At 56.8% G+C, this 23,408-nt stretch overlaps 1 protein-coding gene across 1 annotated transcript in view; it reads left to right on the forward strand.

Annotated features, from left to right (window-relative positions):
* LOC137307594 (capping protein, Arp2/3 and myosin-I linker protein 3-like) overlaps nucleotides 1-23,408 on the forward strand; it is a gene marked incomplete at its 5' end in the record, with an annotated part of 45,575 nt that overhangs the window by 16,500 nt on the left and 5,667 nt on the right. The window contains 3 exons of the mRNA XM_067976883.1: nucleotides 20,829-20,898; nucleotides 21,908-21,989; nucleotides 23,052-23,148. Of these exons, the coding sequence (XP_067832984.1) occupies nucleotides 20,829-20,898; nucleotides 21,908-21,989; nucleotides 23,052-23,148 (249 nt within the window). The remainder of the gene's footprint in view (nucleotides 1-20,828; nucleotides 20,899-21,907; nucleotides 21,990-23,051; nucleotides 23,149-23,408) is intronic.

Genomic DNA, 23,408 nt, shown 5'->3' on the forward strand with positions numbered 1-23,408 from the left:
TGAGAGACAGGCCGAGATACCCAATACAGGGCCTCAGTAACACTCCAGGGATCCACTCAGTGAGAGACAGGCCGAGATACCCAATACAGGGCCTCAGTGACACTCCAGGGATCCACTCACTCAGAGACAGGCCGAGATACCCAATACAGGGCCTCAGTTACACTCCAGGGATCCACTCAAAGAGAGACAGGCCGAGATACCCAATACAGGGCCTCAGTGACACTCCAGGGATCCACTCACAGAGAGACAGGCCGAGATACCCAATACAGGGCCTCAGTGACACTCCAGGGATCCACTCAGTGAGAGACAGGCCGGGATCACCAATACAGGGCCTCAGTAACACTCCAGGGATCCACTCACAGAGAGTCAGGCCGAGATACCCAATAGAGGCCTCAGTAACACTCCAGGGATCCACTCAGTGAGAGACAGGCCGAGATACCCAATACAGGGCCTCAGTGACACTCCAGGGATCCACCCACAGACAGTCAGGCCGAGATACCCAATAGAGGCCTCAGTGACACTCCAGGGATCCACTCACAGAGAGACAGGCCGAGATACCCAATACAGGGCCTCAGTGACACTCGAGGGATCCACTCACTCAGAGACAGGCCTAGATACCCAATACAGGGCCTCAGTGACACTGCAGTGATCCACTCAGTGAGAGACAGGCCGAGATACCCAATACAGGGCCTCAGTGACACTGCAGTGATCCACTCAGTGAGAGACAGGCCGAGATACCCAATACAGGGCCTCAGTGACACTCCAGGGATCCACTCACTCAGAGACAGGCCGAGATCCCCAATACAGGGCCTCAGTGACACTCGAGGGATCCACTCAGTGAGAGACAGGCCGAGATACCCAATACAGGGCCTCAGTGACATTCCAGGGAACCACTCACTCAGAGACAGGCCTAGATACCCAATACAGGGCCTCAGTGACACTGCAGGGATCCACTCACTGAGAGACAGGCCGAGATACCCAATACAGGGCCTCAGTGACACTCCAGGGATCCACTCAGTGAGAGACAGGCTGAGATACCCAATACAGGGCCTCAGTAACACTCCAGGGATCCACTCAGTGAGAGACAGGCCGAGATCCCCAATACAGGGCCTCAGTGACACGCCAGGGATCCACTCAGTGAGAGACAGGCTGAGATACCCAATTCAGGGCCCCAGTGACACTCCAGGGATCCACTTAGTGAGAGACAGGCCGAGATACCCAATACAGGGCCTCTGTGACACTCCAGGGATCCACTCACTCAGAGACAGGCCGAGATCCCCAATACAGGGCCTCAGTGACACTCCAGGGATCCACTCAGTGAGAGACAGGCTGAGATACCCAATACAGGGCTTCGGTGACACTCCAGGGATCCACTCAGTGAGAGACAGGCCGAGATACCCAATACAGGGCCTCAGTAACACTCCAGGGATCCACTCACTCAGAGACAGGCCGAGATACCCAATACAGGGCCTCAGTGACACTCCAGGGATCCACTCACTCAGAGACAGGCCGGGTTCACCAATACAGGGCCTCAGTGACACTCCAGGGATCCACTCACTCAGAGACAGGCCTAGATACCCAATTCAGGGCCTCAGTGACACTCCAGGGATCCACTCACTGAGAGACAGGCCGAGATACCCAATACAGGGCCTCAGTAACACTCCAGGGATCCACTCAGTGAGAGACAGGCTGAGATACCCAATACAGGGCCTCAGTAACACTCCAGGGATCCACTCAGTGAGAGACAGGCTGAGATACCCAATACAGGGCCTCAGTGACACTCCAGGGATCCACTCAGTGAGAGACAGGCCGAGATACCCAATACAGGGCCACAGTGACACTCCAGGGATCCACTCAGTGAGAGACAGGCCGAGATACCCAATACAGGGCCTCAGTGACACTCCAGGGATCCACTCAGTGAGAGACAGGCCGGGATCACCAATACAGGGGCTCAGTGACACTCCAGGGATCCACTCAGTGAGAGACAGGCTGAGATACCCAATACAGGGCCTCAGTGACACTCCAGGGATCCACTCACTCAGAGACAGCCCGAGATACGCAATACAGGGCCTCAGTGACACTCCAGGGATCCACTCACTCAGAGACAGGCCTAGATACCCAATACAGGGCCTCAGTGACACTCCAGGGATCCACTCACTGAGAGACAGGCCGAGATACCCAATACAGGGCCTCAGTAACACTCCAGGGATCCACTCAGTGAGAGACAGGCTGAGATACCCAATAGAGGGCCTCAGTAACACTCCAGGGATCCACTCAGTGAGAGACAGGCTGAGATACCCAATACAGGGCCTCAGTGACACTCCAGGGATCCACTCAGTGAGAGACAGGCCAAGATACCCAATACAGGGCCACAGTGACACTCCAGGGATCCACTCAGTGAGAGACAGGCCGAGATACCCAATACAGGGCCTCAGTGACACTCCAGGGATCCACTCAGTGAGAGACAGGCCGTGATACCCAATAGAGGCCTCAGTAACACTCCAGGGATCCACTCAGTGAGAGACAGGCCGGGATCACCAATACAGGGGCTCAGTGACACTCCAGGGATCCACTCAGTGAGAGACAGGCTGAGATACCCAATACAGGGCCTCAGTGACACTCCAGGGATCCACTCACTCAGAGACAGCCCGAGATACGCAATACAGGGCCTCAGTGACACTCCAGGGATCCACTCAGTGAGAGACAGGCCGAGATACCCAATACAGGGCCTCAGTGACACTCCAGGGATCCACTCACTGAGAGACAGGCTGAGACACCCAATACAGGGCCTCAGTGACACTCCAGGGATCCACTCACTCAGAGACAGGCCGAGATACCCAATACAGGGCCTCAGTGACACTCCAGGGATCCACTCAATGAGAGACAGGCTGAGATACCCAATACAGGGCCTCAGTGACACTCCAGGGATCCACTCACTCAGAGACAGGCCGAGATACCCAATACAGGGCATCAGTAACACTCCAGGGATCCACTCACTCAGAGACAGGCCAAGATACCCAATACAGGGCCTCAGTGACACTCCAGGGATCCAGTCACTCAGAGACAGGCTGAGATACCCAATACAGGGCCTCAGTGACACTCCAGGGATCCACTCACTCAGAGACAGGCCGAGACACCCAATACAGGGCCTCAGTGACACTCCAGGGATCCACTCACAGAGAGACAGGCTGAGATACCCAATACAGGGCTTCAGTAACACTCCAGGGATCCACTCAGTGAGAGACAGGCCTAGACACCCAATACAGTGCCTCAGTGACACTCCAGGGATCCACTCACTGAGAGACAGGCCTAGACACCCAATACAGGGCCTCAGTGACACTCCAGGGATCCACCCACTGAGAGACAGGCCAAGATACCCAATACAGGGCCCCAGTGACACTCCAGGGATCCACTCAGTGAGAGACAGGCCGAGATACCCAATACAGGGCCTCAGTGACACTCCAGGGATCCACTCAGTGAGAGACAGGTCTAGATACCCAATACAGGGCCTCAGTGACACTCCAGGGATCCACTCACTGAGAGACAGGCCTAGACACCCAATACAGGGCCTCAGTGACACTCCAGGGATCCACTCAGTGAGAGACAGGCCTAGACACCCAATACAGGGCCTCAGTAACACTCCAGGGATCCACTCACTGAGAGACAGGCCCAGAACCCCAATACAGGGCCTCAGTGACACTCCAGGGATCCACCCACTGAGAGTCAGGCCGAGATACCCAATACAGGGCCTCAGTGACACTCCAGGGATCCACTCAGTGAGAGACAGGCCCAGATCCCCAATACAGGTCCTCAGGGATCCACTCACTCAGAGACAGGCCCAGATCCCCAATACAGGTCCTCAGGGATCCACTCACTCAGAGACAGGCCCAGATCCCTAATACATGGCCTCAAGGATCCACTCACTCAGAGACAGGCCAAGATCCCCAATACAGGGCCTCAGGGATCCACTCACTCAGAGATAGGCCCAGATCCCCAATACAGGGCCTGAGGGATCCACTCACTCAGAGATAGGCCGAGATCCCCAATACAGGGCCTCAGTGACACTCCAGGGATCCACTCAGTGAGAGACAGGCCGAGATCCCCAATACAGGGCCTCAGGGATCCACTCACTCAGAGACAGGCCTAGATCACCAATACAGGGCCTCAGGGATCCACTCACTCAGAGACAGGCCTACATCCCCAATACAAGGCCTCAGCGACACTCCAGGGATCCACTCACTCAGAGACAGGCCGGGATCACCAATACAGGGCCTCAGTGACACTCCAGGGATCCACTCACTCAGAGACAGGCCGGGATCACCAATACCGGGCCTCAGTGACACTCCAGGGATCCACTCAGTGAGAGACAGGCCGAGATACCCAATACAGGGCCTCAGTAACACTCCAGGGATCCACTCAGTGAGAGACAGGCCGAGATACCCAATACAGGGCCTCAGTGACACTCCAGGGATCCACTCACTCAGAGACAGGCCGAGATACCCAATACAGGGCCTCAGTTACACTCCAGGGATCCACTCAAAGAGAGACAGGCCGAGATACCCAATACAGGGCCTCAGTGACACTCCAGGGATCCACTCACAGAGAGACAGGCCGAGATACCCAATACAGGGCCTCAGTGACACTCCAGGGATCCACTCAGTGAGAGACAGGCCGGGATCACCAATACAGGGCCTCAGTAACACTCCAGGGATCCACTCACAGAGAGTCAGGCCGAGATACCCAATAGAGGCCTCAGTAACACTCCAGGGATCCACTCAGTGAGAGACAGGCCGAGATACCCAATACAGGGCCTCAGTGACACTCCAGGGATCCACCCACAGACAGTCAGGCCGAGATACCCAATAGAGGCCTCAGTGACACTCCAGGGATCCACTCACAGAGAGACAGGCCGAGATACCCAATACAGGGCCTCAGTGACACTCGAGGGATCCACTCACTCAGAGACAGGCCTAGATACCCAATACAGGGCCTCAGTGACACTGCAGTGATCCACTCAGTGAGAGACAGGCCGAGATACCCAATACAGGGCCTCAGTGACACTCGAGGGATCCACTCAGTGAGAGACAGGCCGAGATACCCAATACAGGGCCTCAGTGACATTCCAGGGAACCACTCACTCAGAGACAGGCCTAGATACCCAATACAGGGCCTCAGTGACACTGCAGGGATCCACTCACTGAGAGACAGGCCGAGATACCCAATACAGGGCCTCAGTGACACTCCAGGGATCCACTCAGTGAGAGACAGGCTGAGATACCCAATACAGGGCCTCAGTAACACTCCAGGGATCCACTCAGTGAGAGACAGGCCGAGATCCCCAATACAGGGCCTCAGTGACACGCCAGGGATCCACTCAGTGAGAGACAGGCTGAGATACCCAATTCAGGGCCCCAGTGACACTCCAGGGATCCACTTAGTGAGAGACAGGCCGAGATACCCAATACAGGGCCTCTGTGACACTCCAGGGATCCACTCACTCAGAGACAGGCCGAGATCCCCAATACAGGGCCTCAGTGACACTCCAGGGATCCACTCAGTGAGAGACAGGCTGAGATACCCAATACAGGGCTTCGGTGACACTCCAGGGATCCACTCAGTGAGAGACAGGCCGAGATACCCAATACAGGGCCTCAGTAACACTCCAGGGATCCACTCACTCAGAGACAGGCCGAGATACCCAATACAGGGCCTCAGTGACACTCCAGGGATCCACTCACTCAGAGACAGGCCGGGTTCACCAATACAGGGCCTCAGTGACACTCCAGGGATCCACTCACTCAGAGACAGGCCTAGATACCCAATTCAGGGCCTCAGTGACACTCCAGGGATCCACTCACTGAGAGACAGGCCGAGATACCCAATACAGGGCCTCAGTAACACTCCAGGGATCCACTCAGTGAGAGACAGGCTGAGATACCCAATACAGGGCCTCAGTAACACTCCAGGGATCCACTCAGTGAGAGACAGGCTGAGATACCCAATACAGGGCCTCAGTGACACTCCAGGGATCCACTCAGTGAGAGACAGGCCGAGATACCCAATACAGGGCCACAGTGACACTCCAGGGATCCACTCAGTGAGAGACAGGCCGAGATACCCAATACAGGGCCTCAGTGACACTCCAGGGATCCACTCAGTGAGAGACAGGCCGGGATCACCAATACAGGGGCTCAGTGACACTCCAGGGATCCACTCAGTGAGAGACAGGCTGAGATACCCAATACAGGGCCTCAGTGACACTCCAGGGATCCACTCACTCAGAGACAGCCCGAGATACGCAATACAGGGCCTCAGTGACACTCCAGGGATCCACTCACTCAGAGACAGGCCTAGATACCCAATACAGGGCCTCAGTGACACTCCAGGGATCCACTCACTGAGAGACAGGCCGAGATACCCAATACAGGGCCTCAGTAACACTCCAGGGATCCACTCAGTGAGAGACAGGCTGAGATACCCAATACAGGGCCTCAGTAACACTCCAGGGATCCACTCAGTGAGAGACAGGCTGAGATACCCAATACAGGGCCTCAGTGACACTCCAGGGATCCACTCAGTGAGAGACAGGCTGAGATACCCAATACAGGGTCTCAGCGACACTCCAGGGATCCACTCAGTGAGAGACAGGCCGAGATACCCAATACAGGGCCTCAGTGACACTCCAGGGATCCACTCAGTGAGAGACAGGCCGAGATACCCAATAGAGGCCTCAGTAACACTCCAGGGATCCACTCAGTGAGAGACAGGCCGGGATCACCAATACAGGGGCTCAGTGACACTCCAGGGATCCACTCAGTGAGAGACAGGCTGAGATACCCAATACAGGGCCTCAGTGACACTCCAGGGATCCACTCACTCAGAGACAGCCCGAGATACGCAATACAGGGCCTCAGTGACACTCCAGGGATCCACTCACTCAGAGACAGGCCGAGATACCCAATACAGGGCCTCAGTGACACTCCAGGGATCCACTCACTGAGAGACAGGCTGAGACACCCAATACAGGGCCTCAGTGACACTCCAGGGATCCACTCACTCAGAGACAGGCCGAGATACCCAATACAGGGCCTCAGTGACACTCCAGGGATCCACTCAGTGAGAGACAGGCTGAGATACCCAATACAGGGCCTCAGTGACACTCCAGGGATCCACTCACTCAGAGACAGGCCGAGATACCCAATACAGGGCATCAGTAACACTCCAGGGATCCACTCACTCAGAGACAGGCCAAGATACCCAATACAGGGCCTCAGTGACACTCCAGGGATCCAGTCACTCAGAGACAGGCTGAGATACCCAATACAGGGCCTCAGTGACACTCCAGGGATCCACTCACTCAGAGACAGGCCGAGACACCCAATACAGGGCCTCAGTGACACTCCAGGGATCCACTCACAGAGAGACAGGCTGAGATACCCAATACAGGGCTTCAGTAACACTCCAGGGATCCACTCAGTGAGAGACAGGCCTAGACACCCAATACAGTGCCTCAGTGACACTCCAGGGATCCACTCACTGAGAGACAGGCCTAGACACCCAATACAGGGCCTCAGTGACACTCCAGGGATCCACCCACTGAGAGACAGGCCAAGATACCCAATACAGGGCCCCAGTGACACTCCAGGGATCCACTCAGTGAGAGACAGGCCGAGATACCCAATACAGGGCCTCAGTGACACTCCAGGGATCCACTCAGTGAGAGACAGGTCTAGATACCCAATACAGGGCCTCAGTGACACTCCAGGGATCCACTCACTGAGAGACAGGCCTAGACACCCAATACAGGGCCTCAGTGACACTCCAGGGATCCACTCAGTGAGAGACAGGCCTAGACACCCAATACAGGGCCTCAGTAACACTCCAGGGATCCACTCACTGAGAGACAGGCCGAGATGCCCAATACAGGGCCTCAGTGACACTCCAGGGATCCACCCACTGAGAGTCAGGCCGAGATACCCAATACAGGGCCTCAGTGACACTCCAGGGATCCACTCAGTGAGAGACAGGCCGAGATACCCAATACAGGGCCTCAGTGACACTCCAGGGATCCACTCAGTGAGAGACAGGCCGAGATCCCCAATACAGGGCCCCAGTGACACTCTAGGGATCCACTCAGTGAGAGACAGGCCGAGATACCCAATACAGGGCGTCAGTGACACTCCAGGGATCCACTCACTCAGAGACAGGCCTAGATACCCAATACAGGGCCTCAGCGACACTCCAGGGATCCACTCAGTGAGAGACAGGCCGAGATACCCAATACAGGGGCTCAGCGACACTCCAGGGATCCACTCACTGAGAGACAGGCCGAGATACCCAATACAGGGCCCCAGTGACACTCCAGGGATCCACTCAGTGAGAGACAGGCCGAGATACCCAATACAGGGCCCCAGTAACACTCCAGGGATCCACTCACTCAGAGACAGGCCGAGATACCCAATACAGGGCCTCAGTGACACTCCAGGGATCCACTCACTGAGAGACAGGCCGAGATACCCAATACAGGGCCTCAGTGACACTCCAGGGATCCACTCACTGAGAGACAGGCCGAGATACCCAATACAGGGCCTCAGTAACACTCCAGGGATCCACTCAGTGAGAGACAGGCCGAGATACCCAATACAGAGCCTCAGAGACACTCCAGGGATCCACTCACTGAGAGACAGGCTGAGATCCCCAATACAGGGCCTCAGGGATCCACTCAGTGAGAGACAGGCTGAGATACCCAATACAGGGCCTCAGTGACACTCCAGGGATCCACTCAGTGAGAGACAGACCGAGATACCCAATACAGGGCATCAGTGACACTCCAGAGATCCACTCACTCAGAGACAGGCCTAGACACCCAATACAGGGCCTTAGTAACACTCCAGGGATCCACTCAGTGAGAGACAGGCCGAGATACCCAATACAGGGGCTCAGCGACACTCCAGGGATCCACTCACTGAGAGACAGGCCGAGATACCCAATACAGGGCCTCAGTGACACTCCAGGGATCCACTCAGTGAGAGACAGGCCGAGATACCCAATACAGGGCCTCAGTAACACTCCAGGGATCCACTCAGTGAGAGACAGGCTGAGATACCCAATACAGGGCCTCAGTGACACTCCAGGGATCCACTCAGTGAGAGACAGGCTGAGATACCCAATACAGGGTCTCAGCGACACTCCAGGGATCCACTCAGTGAGAGACAGGCCGAGATACCCAATACAGGGCCTCAGTCACACTCCAAGGATCCACTCAGTGAGAGACAGGCTGAGATACCCAATACAGGGCCTCAGCGACACTCCAGGGATCCACTCAGTGAGAGACAGGCCGAGATACCCAATACAGGGCCCCAGTAACACTCCAGGGATCCACTCAGTGAGAGACAGGCCGAGATACCCAATACAGGGCCCCAGTGACACTCCAGGGATCCACTCAGTGAGAGACAGGCCGAGATCCCCAATACAGGGCCTCAGTGACACTCCAGGGATCCACTCACTGAGAGACAGGCCGAGATCCCCAATACAGGGCCTCAGTGACACTCCAGGGATCCACTCAGTGAGAGACAGGCCGAGATACCAAATACAGGGCCCCAGTAACACTCCAGGGATCCACTCAGTGAGAGACAGGCCGAGATACCCAATACAGGGCCTCAGTGACACTCCAGGGATCCACTCACTCAGAGACAGGCCTAGATACCCAATACAGGGCCTCAGTGACACTCCAGGGATCCACTCAGTGAGAGACAGGCCAAGATACCCAATACAGGGCCTCTGTGACACTCCAGGGATCCACTCAGTGAGAGACAGGCCGAGATACCCAATACAGAGCCTCAGAGACACTCCAGGGATCCACTCACTGAGAGACAGGCCGAGATACCCAATACAGGGCCTCAGTGACACTCCAGGGATCCACTCAGTGAGAGACAGGCCGAGATACCCAATACAGGGCCTCAGCGACACTCCAGGGATCCACTCAGTGAGAGACAGGCCGAGATACCCAATACAGGGGCTCAGTAACACTCCAGGGATCCACTCACTCAGAGACAGGCCGAGATACCCAATAGAGGCCTCAGTGACACTCCAGGGATCCACTCAGTGAGAGACAGGCCGGGATCACTAATACAGGGGCTCAGTGTCACTCCAGGGATCCACTCAGTGAGAGACAGGCCGAGATACCCAATACAGGGCCTCAGTGACACTCCAGGGATCCACTCAGTGAGAGACAGGCCGAGATACCCAATACAGGGCCCCAGTAACACTCCAGGGATCCACTCAGTGAGAGACAGGCCGAGATACCCAATACAGGGCCACAGTGACACTCCAGGGATCCACTCACTCAGAGACAGGCCGAGATACCCAATACAGGGCCCCAGTGACACTCCAGGGATCCACTCACTGAGAGACAGGCCGAGATACCCAATACAGGGCCTCAGTGACACTCCAGGGATCCACTCAGTGAGAGACAGGCCGAGATACCCAATACAGAGCCTCAGAGACACTCCAGGGATCCACTCACTGAGAGACAGGCCGAGATACCCAATACAGGGCCTCAGTGACACTCCAGGGATCCACTCAGTGAGAGACAGGCCTAGACACCCAATACAGGGCCTCAGTGACACTCCAGGGATCCACCCAGTGAGAGCCAGGCCTAGACACCCAATACAGGGCCCCAGTGACACTCCAGGGATCCACTCACTGAGAGACAGGCCGAGATACCCAATACAGGGCCTCAGTGACACTCCAGGGATCCACTCAGTGAGAGACAGGCCGAGATACCCAATACAGGGCCTCAGTGACACTCCAGGGATCCACTCAGTGAGGGACAGGCTGAGACACCCAATACAGGGCCCCAGTAACACTCCAGGGATCCACTCAGTGAGAGACAGGCCGAGATACCCAATACAGGGCCTCAGTGACACTCCAGGGATCCACTCACTCAGAGACAGGCCTAGATACCCAATACAGGGCCTCAGTGACACTCCAGGGATCCACTCAGTGAGAGACAGGCCAAGATACCCAATACAGGGCCTCAGTGACACTCCAGGGATCCACTCAGTGAGAGACAGGCCGAGATACCCAATACAGAGCCTCAGAGACACTCCAGGGATCCACTCACTGAGAGACAGGCCGAGATACCCAATACAGGGCCTCAGTGACACTCCAGGGATCCACTCAGTGAGAGACAGGCCGAGATACCCAATACAGGGCCTCAGCGACACTCCAGGGATCCACTCAGTGAGAGACAGGCCGAGATACCCAATACAGGGGCTCAGTAACACTCCAGGGATCCACTCACTCAGAGACAGGCCGAGATACCCAATAGAGGCCTCAGTGACACTCCAGGGATCCACTCAGTGAGAGACAGGCCGGGATCACTAATACAGGGGCTCAGTGACACTCCAGGGATCCACTCAGTGAGAGACAGGCCGAGATACCCAATACAGGGCCTCAGTGACACTACAGGGATCCACTCAGTGAGAGACAGGCCGAGATACCCAATACAGGGCCCCAGTAACACTCCAGGGATCCACTCAGTGAGAGACAGGCCGAGATACCCAATACAGGGCCACAGTGACACTCCAGGGATCCACTCACTCAGAGACAGGCCGAGATACCCAATACAGGGCCCCAGTGACACTCCAGGGATCCACTCACTGAGAGACAGGCCGAGATACCCAATACAGGGCCTCAGTGACACTCCAGGGATCCACTCAGTGAGAGACAGGCCGAGATACCCAATACAGAGCCTCAGAGACACTCCAGGGATCCACTCACTGAGAGACAGGCCGAGATACCCAATACAGGGCCTCAGTGACACTCCAGGGATCCACTCACTCAGAGACAGGCCGGGATCACCAATACAGGGCCTCAGTGACACTCCAGGGATCCACTCACTCAGAGACAGGCCGGGATCACCAATACCGGGCCTCAGTGACACTCCAGGGATCCACTCAGTGAGAGACAGGCCGAGATACCCAATACAGGGCCTCAGTAACACTCCAGGGATCCACTCAGTGAGAGACAGGCCGAGATACCCAATACAGGGCCTCAGTGACACTCCAGGGATCCACTCACTCAGAGACAGGCCGAGATACCCAATACAGGGCCTCAGTTACACTCCAGGGATCCACTCAAAGAGAGACAGGCCGAGATACCCAATACAGGGCCTCAGTGACACTCCAGGGATCCACTCACAGAGAGACAGGCCGAGATACCCAATACAGGGCCTCAGTGACACTCCAGGGATCCACTCAGTGAGAGACAGGCCGGGATCACCAATACAGGGCCTCAGTAACACTCCAGGGATCCACTCACAGAGAGTCAGGCCGAGATACCCAATAGAGGCCTCAGTAACACTCCAGGGATCCACTCAGTGAGAGACAGGCCGAGATACCCAATACAGGGCCTCAGTGACACTCCAGGGATCCACCCACAGACAGTCAGGCCGAGATACCCAATAGAGGCCTCAGTGACACTCCAGGGATCCACTCACAGAGAGACAGGCCGAGATACCCAATACAGGGCCTCAGTGACACTCGAGGGATCCACTCACTCAGAGACAGGCCTAGATACCCAATACAGGGCCTCAGTGACACTGCAGTGATCCACTCAGTGAGAGACAGGCCGAGATACCCAATACAGGGCCTCAGTGACACTCGAGGGATCCACTCAGTGAGAGACAGGCCGAGATACCCAATACAGGGCCTCAGTGACATTCCAGGGAACCACTCACTCAGAGACAGGCCTAGATACCCAATACAGGGCCTCAGTGACACTGCAGGGATCCACTCACTGAGAGACAGGCCGAGATACCCAATACAGGGCCTCAGTGACACTCCAGGGATCCACTCAGTGAGAGACAGGCTGAGATACCCAATACAGGGCCTCAGTAACACTCCAGGGATCCACTCAGTGAGAGACAGGCCGAGATCCCCAATACAGGGCCTCAGTGACACGCCAGGGATCCACTCAGTGAGAGACAGGCTGAGATACCCAATTCAGGGCCCCAGTGACACTCCAGGGATCCACTTAGTGAGAGACAGGCCGAGATACCCAATACAGGGCCTCTGTGACACTCCAGGGATCCACTCACTCAGAGACAGGCCGAGATCCCCAATACAGGGCCTCAGTGACACTCCAGGGATCCACTCAGTGAGAGACAGGCTGAGATACCCAATACAGGGCTTCGGTGACACTCCAGGGATCCACTCAGTGAGAGACAGGCCGAGATACCCAATACAGGGCCTCAGTAACACTCCAGGGATCCACTCACTCAGAGACAGGCCGAGATACCCAATACAGGGCCTCAGTGACACTCCAGGGATCCACTCACTCAGAGACAGGCCGGGTTCACCAATACAGGGCCTCAGTGACACTCCAGGGATCCACTCACTCAGAGACAGGCCTAGATACCCAATTCAGGGCCTCAGTGACACTCCAGGGATCCACTCACTGAGAGACAGGCCGAGATACCCAATACAGGGCCTCAGTAACACTCCAGGGATCCACTCAGTGAGAGACAGGCTGAGATACCCAATACAGGGCCTCAGTAACACTCCAGGGATCCACTCAGTGAGAGACAGGCTGAGATACCCAATACAGGGCCTCAGTGACACTCCAGGGATCCACTCAGTGAGAGACAGGCCGAGATACCCAATACAGGGCCACAGTGACACTCCAGGGATCCACTCAGTGAGAGACAGGCCGAGATACCCAATACAGGGCCTCAGTGACACTCCAGGGATCCACTCAGTGAGAGACAGGCCGGGATCACCAATACAGGGGCTCAGTGACACTCCAGGGATCCACTCAGTGAGAGACAGGCTGAGATACCCAATACAGGGCCTCAGTGACACTCCAGGGATCCACTCACTCAGAGACAGCCCGAGATACGCAATACAGGGCCTCAGTGACACTCCAGGGATCCACTCACTCAGAGACAGGCCTAGATACCCAATACAGGGCCTCAGTGACACTCCAGGGATCCACTCACTGAGAGACAGGCCGAGATACCCAATACAGGGCCTCAGTAACACTCCAGGGATCCACTCAGTGAGAGACAGGCTGAGATACCCAATACAGGGCCTCAGTAACACTCCAGGGATCCACTCAGTGAGAGACAGGCTGAGATACCCAATACAGGGCCTCAGTGACACTCCAGGGATCCACTCAGTGAGAGACAGGCTGAGATACCCAATACAGGGTCTCAGCGACACTCCAGGGATCCACTCAGTGAGAGACAGGCCGAGATACCCAATACAGGGCCTCAGTGACACTCCAGGGATCCACTCAGTGAGAGACAGGCCGAGATACCCAATAGAGGCCTCAGTAACACTCCAGGGATCCACTCAGTGAGAGACAGGCCGGGATCACCAATACAGGGGCTCAGTGACACTCCAGGGATCCACTCAGTGAGAGACAGGCTGAGATACCCAATACAGGGCCTCAGTGACACTCCAGGGATCCACTCACTCAGAGACAGCCCGAGATACGCAATACAGGGCCTCAGTGACACTCCAGGGATCCACTCACTCAGAGACAGGCCGAGATACCCAATACAGGGCCTCAGTGACACTCCAGGGATCCACTCACTGAGAGACAGGCTGAGACACCCAATACAGGGCCTCAGTGACACTCCAGGGATCCACTCACTCAGAGACAGGCCGAGATACCCAATACAGGGCCTCAGTGACACTCCAGGGATCCACTCAGTGAGAGACAGGCTGAGATACCCAATACAGGGCCTCAGTGACACTCCAGGGATCCACTCACTCAGAGACAGGCCGAGATACCCAATACAGGGCATCAGTAACACTCCAGGGATCCACTCACTCAGAGACAGGCCAAGATACCCAATACAGGGCCTCAGTGACACTCCAGGGATCCAGTCACTCAGAGACAGGCTGAGATACCCAATACAGGGCCTCAGTGACACTCCAGGGATCCACTCACTCAGAGACAGGCCGAGACACCCAATACAGGGCCTCAGTGACACTCCAGGGATCCACTCACAGAGAGACAGGCTGAGATACCCAATACAGGGCTTCAGTAACACTCCAGGGATCCACTCAGTGAGAGACAGGCCTAGACACCCAATACAGTGCCTCAGTGACACTCCAGGGATCCACTCACTGAGAGACAGGCCTAGACACCCAATACAGGGCCTCAGTGACACTCCAGGGATCCACCCACTGAGAGACAGGCCAAGATACCCAATACAGGGCCCCAGTGACACTCCAGGGATCCACTCAGTGAGAGACAGGCCGAGATACCCAATACAGGGCCTCAGTGACACTCCAGGGATCCACTCAGTGAGAGACAGGTCTAGATACCCAATACAGGGCCTCAGTGACACTCCAGGGATCCACTCACTGAGAGACAGGCCTAGACACCCAATACAGGGCCTCAGTGACACTCCAGGGATCCACTCAGTGAGAGACAGGCCTAGACACCCAATACAGGGCCTCAGTAACACTCCAGGGATCCACTCACTGAGAGACAGGCCGAGATGCCCAATACAGGGCCTCAGTGACACTCCAGGGATCCACCCACTGAGAGTCAGGCCGAGATACCCAATACAGGGCCTCAGTGACACTCCAGGGATCCACTCAGTGAGAGACAGGCCGAGATACCCAATACAGGGCCTCAGTGACACTCCAGGGATCCACTCAGTGAGAGACAGGCCGAGATCCCCAATACAGGGCCCCAGTGACACTCTAGGGATCCACTCAGTGAGAGACAGGCCGAGATACCCAATACAGGGCGTCAGTGACACTCCAGGGATCCACTCACTCAGAGACAGGCCTAGATACCCAATACAGGGCCTCAGCGACACTCCAGGGATCCACTCAGTGAGAGACAGGCCGAGATACCCAATACAGGGGCTCAGCGACACTCCAGGGATCCACTCACTGAGAGACAGGCCGAGATACCCAATACAGGGCCCCAGTGACACTCCAGGGATCCACTCAGTGAGAGACAGGCCGAGATACCCAATACAGGGCCCCAGTAACACTCCAGGGATCCACTCACTCAGAGACAGGCCGAGATACCCAATACAGGGCCTCAGTGACACTCCAGGGATCCACTCACTGAGAGACAGGCCGAGATACCCAATACAGGGCCTCAGTGACACTCCAGGGATCCACTCACTGAGAGACAGGCCGAGATACCCAATACAGGGCCTCAGTAACACTCCAGGGATCCACTCAGTGAGAGACAGGCCGAGATACCCAATACAGAGCCTCAGAGACACTCCAGGGATCCACTCACTGAGAGACAGGCTGAGATCCCCAATACAGGGCCTCAGGGATCCACTCAGTGAGAGACAGGCTGAGATACCCAATACAGGGCCTCAGTGACACTCCAGGGATCCACTCAGTGAGAGACAGACCGAGATACCCAATACAGGGCATCAGTGACACTCCAGAGATCCACTCACTCAGAGACAGGCCTAGACACCCAATACAGGGCCTTAGTAACACTCCAGGGATCCACTCAGTGAGAGACAGGCCGAGATACCCAATACAGGGGCTCAGCGACACTCCAGGGATCCACTCACTGAGAGACAGGCCGAGATACCCAATACAGGGCCTCAGTGACACTCCAGGGATCCACTCAGTGAGAGACAGGCCGAGATACCCAATACAGGGCCTCAGTAACACTCCAGGGATCCACTCAGTGAGAGACAGGCTGAGATACCCAATACAGGGCCTCAGTGACACTCCAGGGATCCACTCAGTGAGAGACAGGCTGAGATACCCAATACAGGGTCTCAGCGACACTCCAGGGATCCACTCAGTGAGAGACAGGCCGAGATACCCAATACAGGGCCTCAGTCACACTCCAAGGATCCACTCAGTGAGAGACAGGCTGAGATACCCAATACAGGGCCTCAGCGACACTCCAGGGATCCACTCAGTGAGAGACAGGCCGAGATACCCAATACAGGGCCCCAGTAACACTCCAGGGATCCACTCAGTGAGAGACAGGCCGAGATACCCAATACAGGGCCCCAGTGACACTCCAGGGATCCACTCAGTGAGAGACAGGCCGAGATCCCCAATACAGGGCCTCAGTGACACTCCAGGGATCCACTCACTGAGAGACAGGCCGAGATCCCCAATACAGGGCCTCAGTGACACTCCAGGGATCCACTCAGTGAGAGACAGGCCGAGATACCAAATACAGGGCCCCAGTAACACTCCAGGGATCCACTCAGTGAGAGACAGGCCGAGATACCCAATACAGGGCCTCAGTGACACTCCAGGGATCCACTCACTCAGAGACAGGCCTAGATACCCAATACAGGGCCTCAGTGACACTCCAGGGATCCACTCAGTGAGAGACAGGCCAAGATACCCAATACAGGGCCTCTGTGACACTCCAGGGATCCACTCAGTGAGAGACAGGCCGAGATACCCAATACAGAGCCTCAGAGACACTCCAGGGATCCACTCACTGAGAGACAGGCCGAGATACCCAATACAGGGCCTCAGTGACACTCCAGGGATCCACTCAGTGAGAGACAGGCCGAGATACCCAATACAGGGCCTCAGCGACACTCCAGGGATCCACTCAGTGAGAGACAGGCCGAGATACCCAATACAGGGGCTCAGTAACACTCCAGGGATCCACTCACTCAGAGACAGGCCGAGATACCCAATAGAGGCCTCAGTGACACTCCAGGGATCCACTCAGTGAGAGACAGGCCGGGATCACTAATACAGGGGCTCAGTGTCACTCCAGGGATCCACTCAGTGAGAGACAGGCCGAGATACCCAATACAGGGCCTCAGTGACACTCCAGGGATCCACTCAGTGAGAGACAGGCCGAGATACCCAATACAGGGCCCCAGTAACACTCCAGGGATCCACTCAGTGAGAGACAGGCCGAGATACCCAATACAGGGCCACAGTGACACTCCAGGGATCCACTCACTCAGAGACAGGCCGAGATACCCAATACAGGGCCCCAGTGACACTCCAGGGATCCACTCACTGAGAGACAGGCCGAGATACCCAATACAGGGCCTCAGTGACACTCCAGGGATCCACTCAGTGAGAGACAGGCCGAGATACCCAATACAGAGCCTCAGAGACACTCCAGGGATCCACTCACTGAGAGACAGGCCGAGATACCCAATACAGGGCCTCAGTGACACTCCAGGGATCCACTCAGTGAGAGACAGGCCTAGACACCCAATACAGGGCCTCAGTGACACTCCAGGGATCCACCCAGTGAGAGCCAGGCCTAGACACCCAATACAGGGCCCCAGTGACACTCCAGGGATCCACTCACTGAGAGACAGGCCGAGATACCCAATACAGGGCCTCAGTGACACTCCAGGGATCCACTCAGTGAGAGACAGGCCGAGATACCCAATACAGGGCCTCAGTGACACTCCAGGGATCCACTCAGTGAGGGACAGGCTGAGACACCCAATACAGGGCCCCAGTAACACTCCAGGGATCCACTCAGTGAGAGACAGGCCGAGATACCCAATACAGGGCCTCAGTGACACTCCAGGGATCCACTCACTCAGAGACAGGCCTAGATACCCAATACAGGGCCTCAGTGACACTCCAGGGATCCACTCAGTGAGAGACAGGCCAAGATACCCAATACAGGGCCTCAGTGACACTCCAGGGATCCACTCAGTGAGAGACAGGCCGAGATACCCAATACAGAGCCTCAGAGACACTCCAGGGATCCACTCACTGAGAGACAGGCCGAGATACCCAATACAGGGCCTCAGTGACACTCCAGGGATCCACTCAGTGAGAGACAGGCCGAGATACCCAATACAGGGCCTCAGCGACACTCCAGGGATCCACTCAGTGAGAGACAGGCCGAGATACCCAATACAGGGGCTCAGTAACACTCCAGGGATCCACTCACTCAGAGACAGGCCGAGATACCCAATAGAGGCCTCAGTGACACTCCAGGGATCCACTCAGTGAGAGACAGGCCGGGATCACTAATACAGGGGCTCAGTGACACTCCAGGGATCCACTCAGTGAGAGACAGGCCGAGATACCCAATACAGGGCCTCAGTGACACTACAGGGATCCACTCAGTGAGAGACAGGCCGAGATACCCAATACAGGGCCCCAGTAACACTCCAGGGATCCACTCAGTGAGAGACAGGCCGAGATACCCAATACAGGGCCACAGTGACACTCCAGGGATCCACTCACTCAGAGACAGGCCGAGATACCCAATACAGGGCCCCAGTGACACTCCAGGGATCCACTCACTGAGAGACAGGCCGAGATACCCAATACAGGGCCTCAGTGACACTCCAGGGATCCACTCAGTGAGAGACAGGCCGAGATACCCAATACAGAGCCTCAGAGACACTCCAGGGATCCACTCACTGAGAGACAGGCCGAGATACCCAATACAGGGCCTCAGTGACACTCCAGGGATCCACTCAGTGAGAGACAGGCCTAGACACCCAATACAGGGCCTCAGTGACACTCCAGGGATCTACCCAGTGAGAGCCAGGCCTAGACACCCAATACAGGGCCCCAGTGACACTCCAGGGATCCACTCACTGAGAGACAGGCCGAGATACCCAATACAGGGCCTCAGTGACACTCCAGGGATCCACTCAGTGAGAGACAGGCCGAGATACCCAATACAGGGCCTCAGTGACACTCCAGGGATCCACTCAGTGAGGGACAGGCTGAGACACCCAATACAGGGCCCCAGTAACACTCCAGGGATCCACTCAGTGAGAGACAGGCCTAGACACCCAATACAGGGCCTCAGTGACACTCCAGGGATCCACTCAGTGAGGGACAGGCTGAGATACCCAATACAGGGCCTCAGTGACACTCCAGGGATCCACTCAGTGAGAGACAGGCCGAGATACCCAATACAGGGCCTCAGTGACACTCCAGGGATCTACTCAGTGAGAGACAGGCTGAGATACCCAATACAGGGCCTCAGTGACACTCCAGGGATCCACTCAGTGAGAGACAGGCCGAGATACCCAATACAGGGCCTTAGTAACACTCCAGGGATCCACTCAGTGAGGGACAGGCCGAGATACCCAATACAGGGCCTCAGTGACACTCCAGGGATCCACTCACTCAGAGACAGGCCGAGATACCCAATACAGGGCCTCAGTGACACTCCAGGGATCCACTCAGTGAGAGACAGGCCAAGATACCCAATACAGGGCCTCTGTGACACTCCAGGGATCCACTCAGTGAGAGGCAGGCCGAGATCCCCAATACAGGGCCTCAGTGACACTCCAGGGATCCACTCAGTGAGAGACAGGCCGAGATACCCAATACAGGGCCTCAGTGACACTCCAGGGATCCACTCAGTGAGAGACAGGCCGGGATCACCAATACAGGGGCTCATTGACACTCCAGGGATCCACTCAGTGAGAGACAGGCTGAGATACCCAATACAGGGCCTCAGTGACACTCCAGGGATCCACTCACTCAGAGACAGCCCGAGATACGCAATACAGGGCCTCAGTGACACTCCAGGGATCCACTCACTCAGAGACAGGCCGAGATACCCAATACAGGGCCTCAGTGACACTCCAGGGATCCACTCACTCAGAGACAGCCCGAGATACCCAATACAGGGCCTCAGTGACACTCCAGGGATCCACTCACTCAGAGACAGCCCGAGATACCCAATACAGGGCATCAGTAACACTCCAGGGATCCACTCACTCAGAGACAGCCCGAGATACCCAATACAGGGCCTCAGTGACACTCCAGGGATCCACTCAGTGAGAGACAGGCCTTTTGTGTGTTAAATTTAATCCCCTGCTTTCTTTCTCCGTGTCGCAGGGCCTTGTTCCAGGGCCTGGGTTCCAACAAGAACCTCGACCATCTTCAAATCGACCTGAGCCGTTGTGAGGTAAACTTTATCCACTGTGAGTCTGTTAATGGGGCCGAGACCAGGCCCGAAACTGTGCTGGAGCAGGGCCTTCTCCTCCCGTGTGCCTGGGGCCAGGGAGGCCCTCCATCAGTTGGATTGTTCACCCCTCCCCCTCTCCCCCTCCCCCTCCCCCCCGGACCACCGGGCATCTCACCCTCCCCCTCTCCCCCTCCCCCTCCCCCCCGGACCCCCTCCCCCCGGACCACCGGGCATCTCACCCTCCCCCCTCTCCTCCTCCCCCCGGACCCCCAGGATTCCCCCTCTCCCCCTCCCCCCTCTCCCCCTCCCTCCCTCAGACCCCCGGGCATCTCCCCCTCTCCTCCCCAGACCCCCAGGATTCCCCCTCTCCTCCCCACACCCCCGGGCATCTCCCCCTCCCCCCTCTCCCCCTCCCCCGGACCCACCGGACCCCCAGGATTCCCCCTCTCCCCCTCTCCCCCCTCCCTCTCTCAAACCCCCGGGCATCTCCCCCTCAGACCCCTAGGATTCCCCCTCTTCTCCCTCTCCCCCCAGACCCCCAGGATTCCCCCTCTCCTCCCTCAGACCCCCGGGCATCTCCCCCTCCCCCCCAGACCCCCAGGCATCTCCCCCTCCCTCCCGGACCCTCAGGATTCCCCCTCTCCTCTCTCAAATCCCCTGGGCATCTCCCCAGACCCCCAGGTTTCTCTCCCCCCCTCCTCCCCCAGACCTCCGGGTTTCTCCCCCCTCCTCCCCCAGACCCCCAGATTCCCCCCTCCTCCCCCAGACCCCTAGATTCCCCCCTCCTCCTCAAGACCCCCAGGTTTCTCCCCCTCTCCTCCCCCAGACCCCCAGGTACTCCCCCTCCCCCTCTCCACCCCTGGGTTCCCCCCTCCCCTGGACCTCCAGGTTTCTCCCCCTCCCCCGGACCCCCCCCCAGGTGACTCCCCTTCCCCTCTCTCCTCCCCTGGACCCCCGGGTTTCTCCCCTCCCCCCTCAGCACTGACCCCTTTGCTTTGTCCTGTTCCAGCTCCGCTCGAGTGGGGCCCAAATAATCCAGGAAACCATCGGGGAGATCGGGAACATCAGCAACCTGGATATATCGGATAATGGTGAGAGTGGGGGGGGGGAGGGAGGGAGGGAGAGGGAGGGAGGGGGAGAGGGAGAGGGAGGGAGAGGGAGGGAGAGGGAGGGAGGGGCATGAGGAGAGGGGGTGAGGGAGATCAGGAGAGGGGAGGGGGAGAGGAGGGAGGGGAAGAGAAAGTGTGACATGGAAAGTGTGACAGGGTAGGAGTGACAGGGTAAGAGTGAGAGGGTAAGAGTGAGAGGGAAGGAGTGACAGGGAAAGATGACAGGGTAAGAGTGAGAGGGTAAGAGTGACAGGGAAGGAGTGAGAGGGTAAGGGTGACAGGGAAGGAGTGAGAGGGAAAGAGTGAGAGGGTAAGAGTGACCGGGAAGGAGTGACAGGGTAATTCTGACCAGGTAAGAGTGAGAGGGTAAGAGTGAGAGGGTAAGAGTGACAGGGAAGGAGTGAGAGGGTAAGAGTGAGAGGGTAAGAGTGACAGGGAAGGAGTGAGAGGGTGAGTGTGAGAGGGTAAGAGTGACAGGGAAGGAGTGAGAGGGTGAGTGTGAGAGGGTAAGAGTGACAGGGAAGGAGTGAGAGGGTGAGTGTGAGAGGGTAAGAGTGACAGGGAAGGAGTGAGAGGGTGAGTGTGAGAGGGTAAGAGTGAGAGGGAAGGAGTGAGAGGGTGAGTGTGAGAGGGTAAGAGTGACAGGGAAGGAGTGAGAGGGTGAGTGTGAGAGGGTAAGAGTGACAGGGAAGGAGTGAGAGGGTGAGTGTGAGAGGGTAAGAGTGACAGGGAAGGAGTGAGAGGGTGAGTGTGAGAGGGTAAGAGTGACAGGGAAGGAGTGAGAGGGTGAGTGTGAGAGGGTAAGAGTGACAGGGAAGGAGTGAGAGGGTGAGTGTGAGAGGGTAAGAGTGACAGGGAAGGAGTGAGAGGGTGAGTGTGAGAGGGTAAGAGTGACAGGGAAGGAGTGAGAGGGTGAGTGTGAGAGGGTAAGAGTGACAGGGAAGGAGTGAGAGGGTGAGTGTGAGAGGGATCGATGGACGAGGTGACGTTCCGGTGGGAGCCGTGGACTGAGAGTGATGACATTCGATCTCCGTTATTCCCCAGGGTTTGATGCGGACATGTTGTCACTCCTCCCGGCTTTGGCCAAGAACAAATCCATCCGACACCTGTCCATCGGCAAGAATTTCAACGCCAAGCCGAGGTGAGTGACCTCAACGTGTCTCCTCTCTCCCTCTCGTTGACCGACCCCGAGCCCCATGAGGAGATATCAGGACAGGCGACCGAAAGCTCGGTCAACGAGGGAGGTTTTAAGGAGGGTCTTGACGGAGGAGGGAGAGAGGGGGAGAGGTTCAGGGAGGGAATTCCAGAGCTCAGGGCCCCGGGGCAGCTGAAGGCACGGCCGCCAATGGTGGAGCGATGGGAATCGGGGGGATGGACAAGAGGCCGGAATTGGAGGAGCGC

The sequence above is a fragment of the Heptranchias perlo genome, unplaced genomic scaffold, assembly GCF_035084215.1.
Source record: "Heptranchias perlo isolate sHepPer1 unplaced genomic scaffold, sHepPer1.hap1 HAP1_SCAFFOLD_1068, whole genome shotgun sequence".
NCBI lineage: Eukaryota > Metazoa > Chordata > Chondrichthyes > Hexanchiformes > Hexanchidae > Heptranchias > Heptranchias perlo.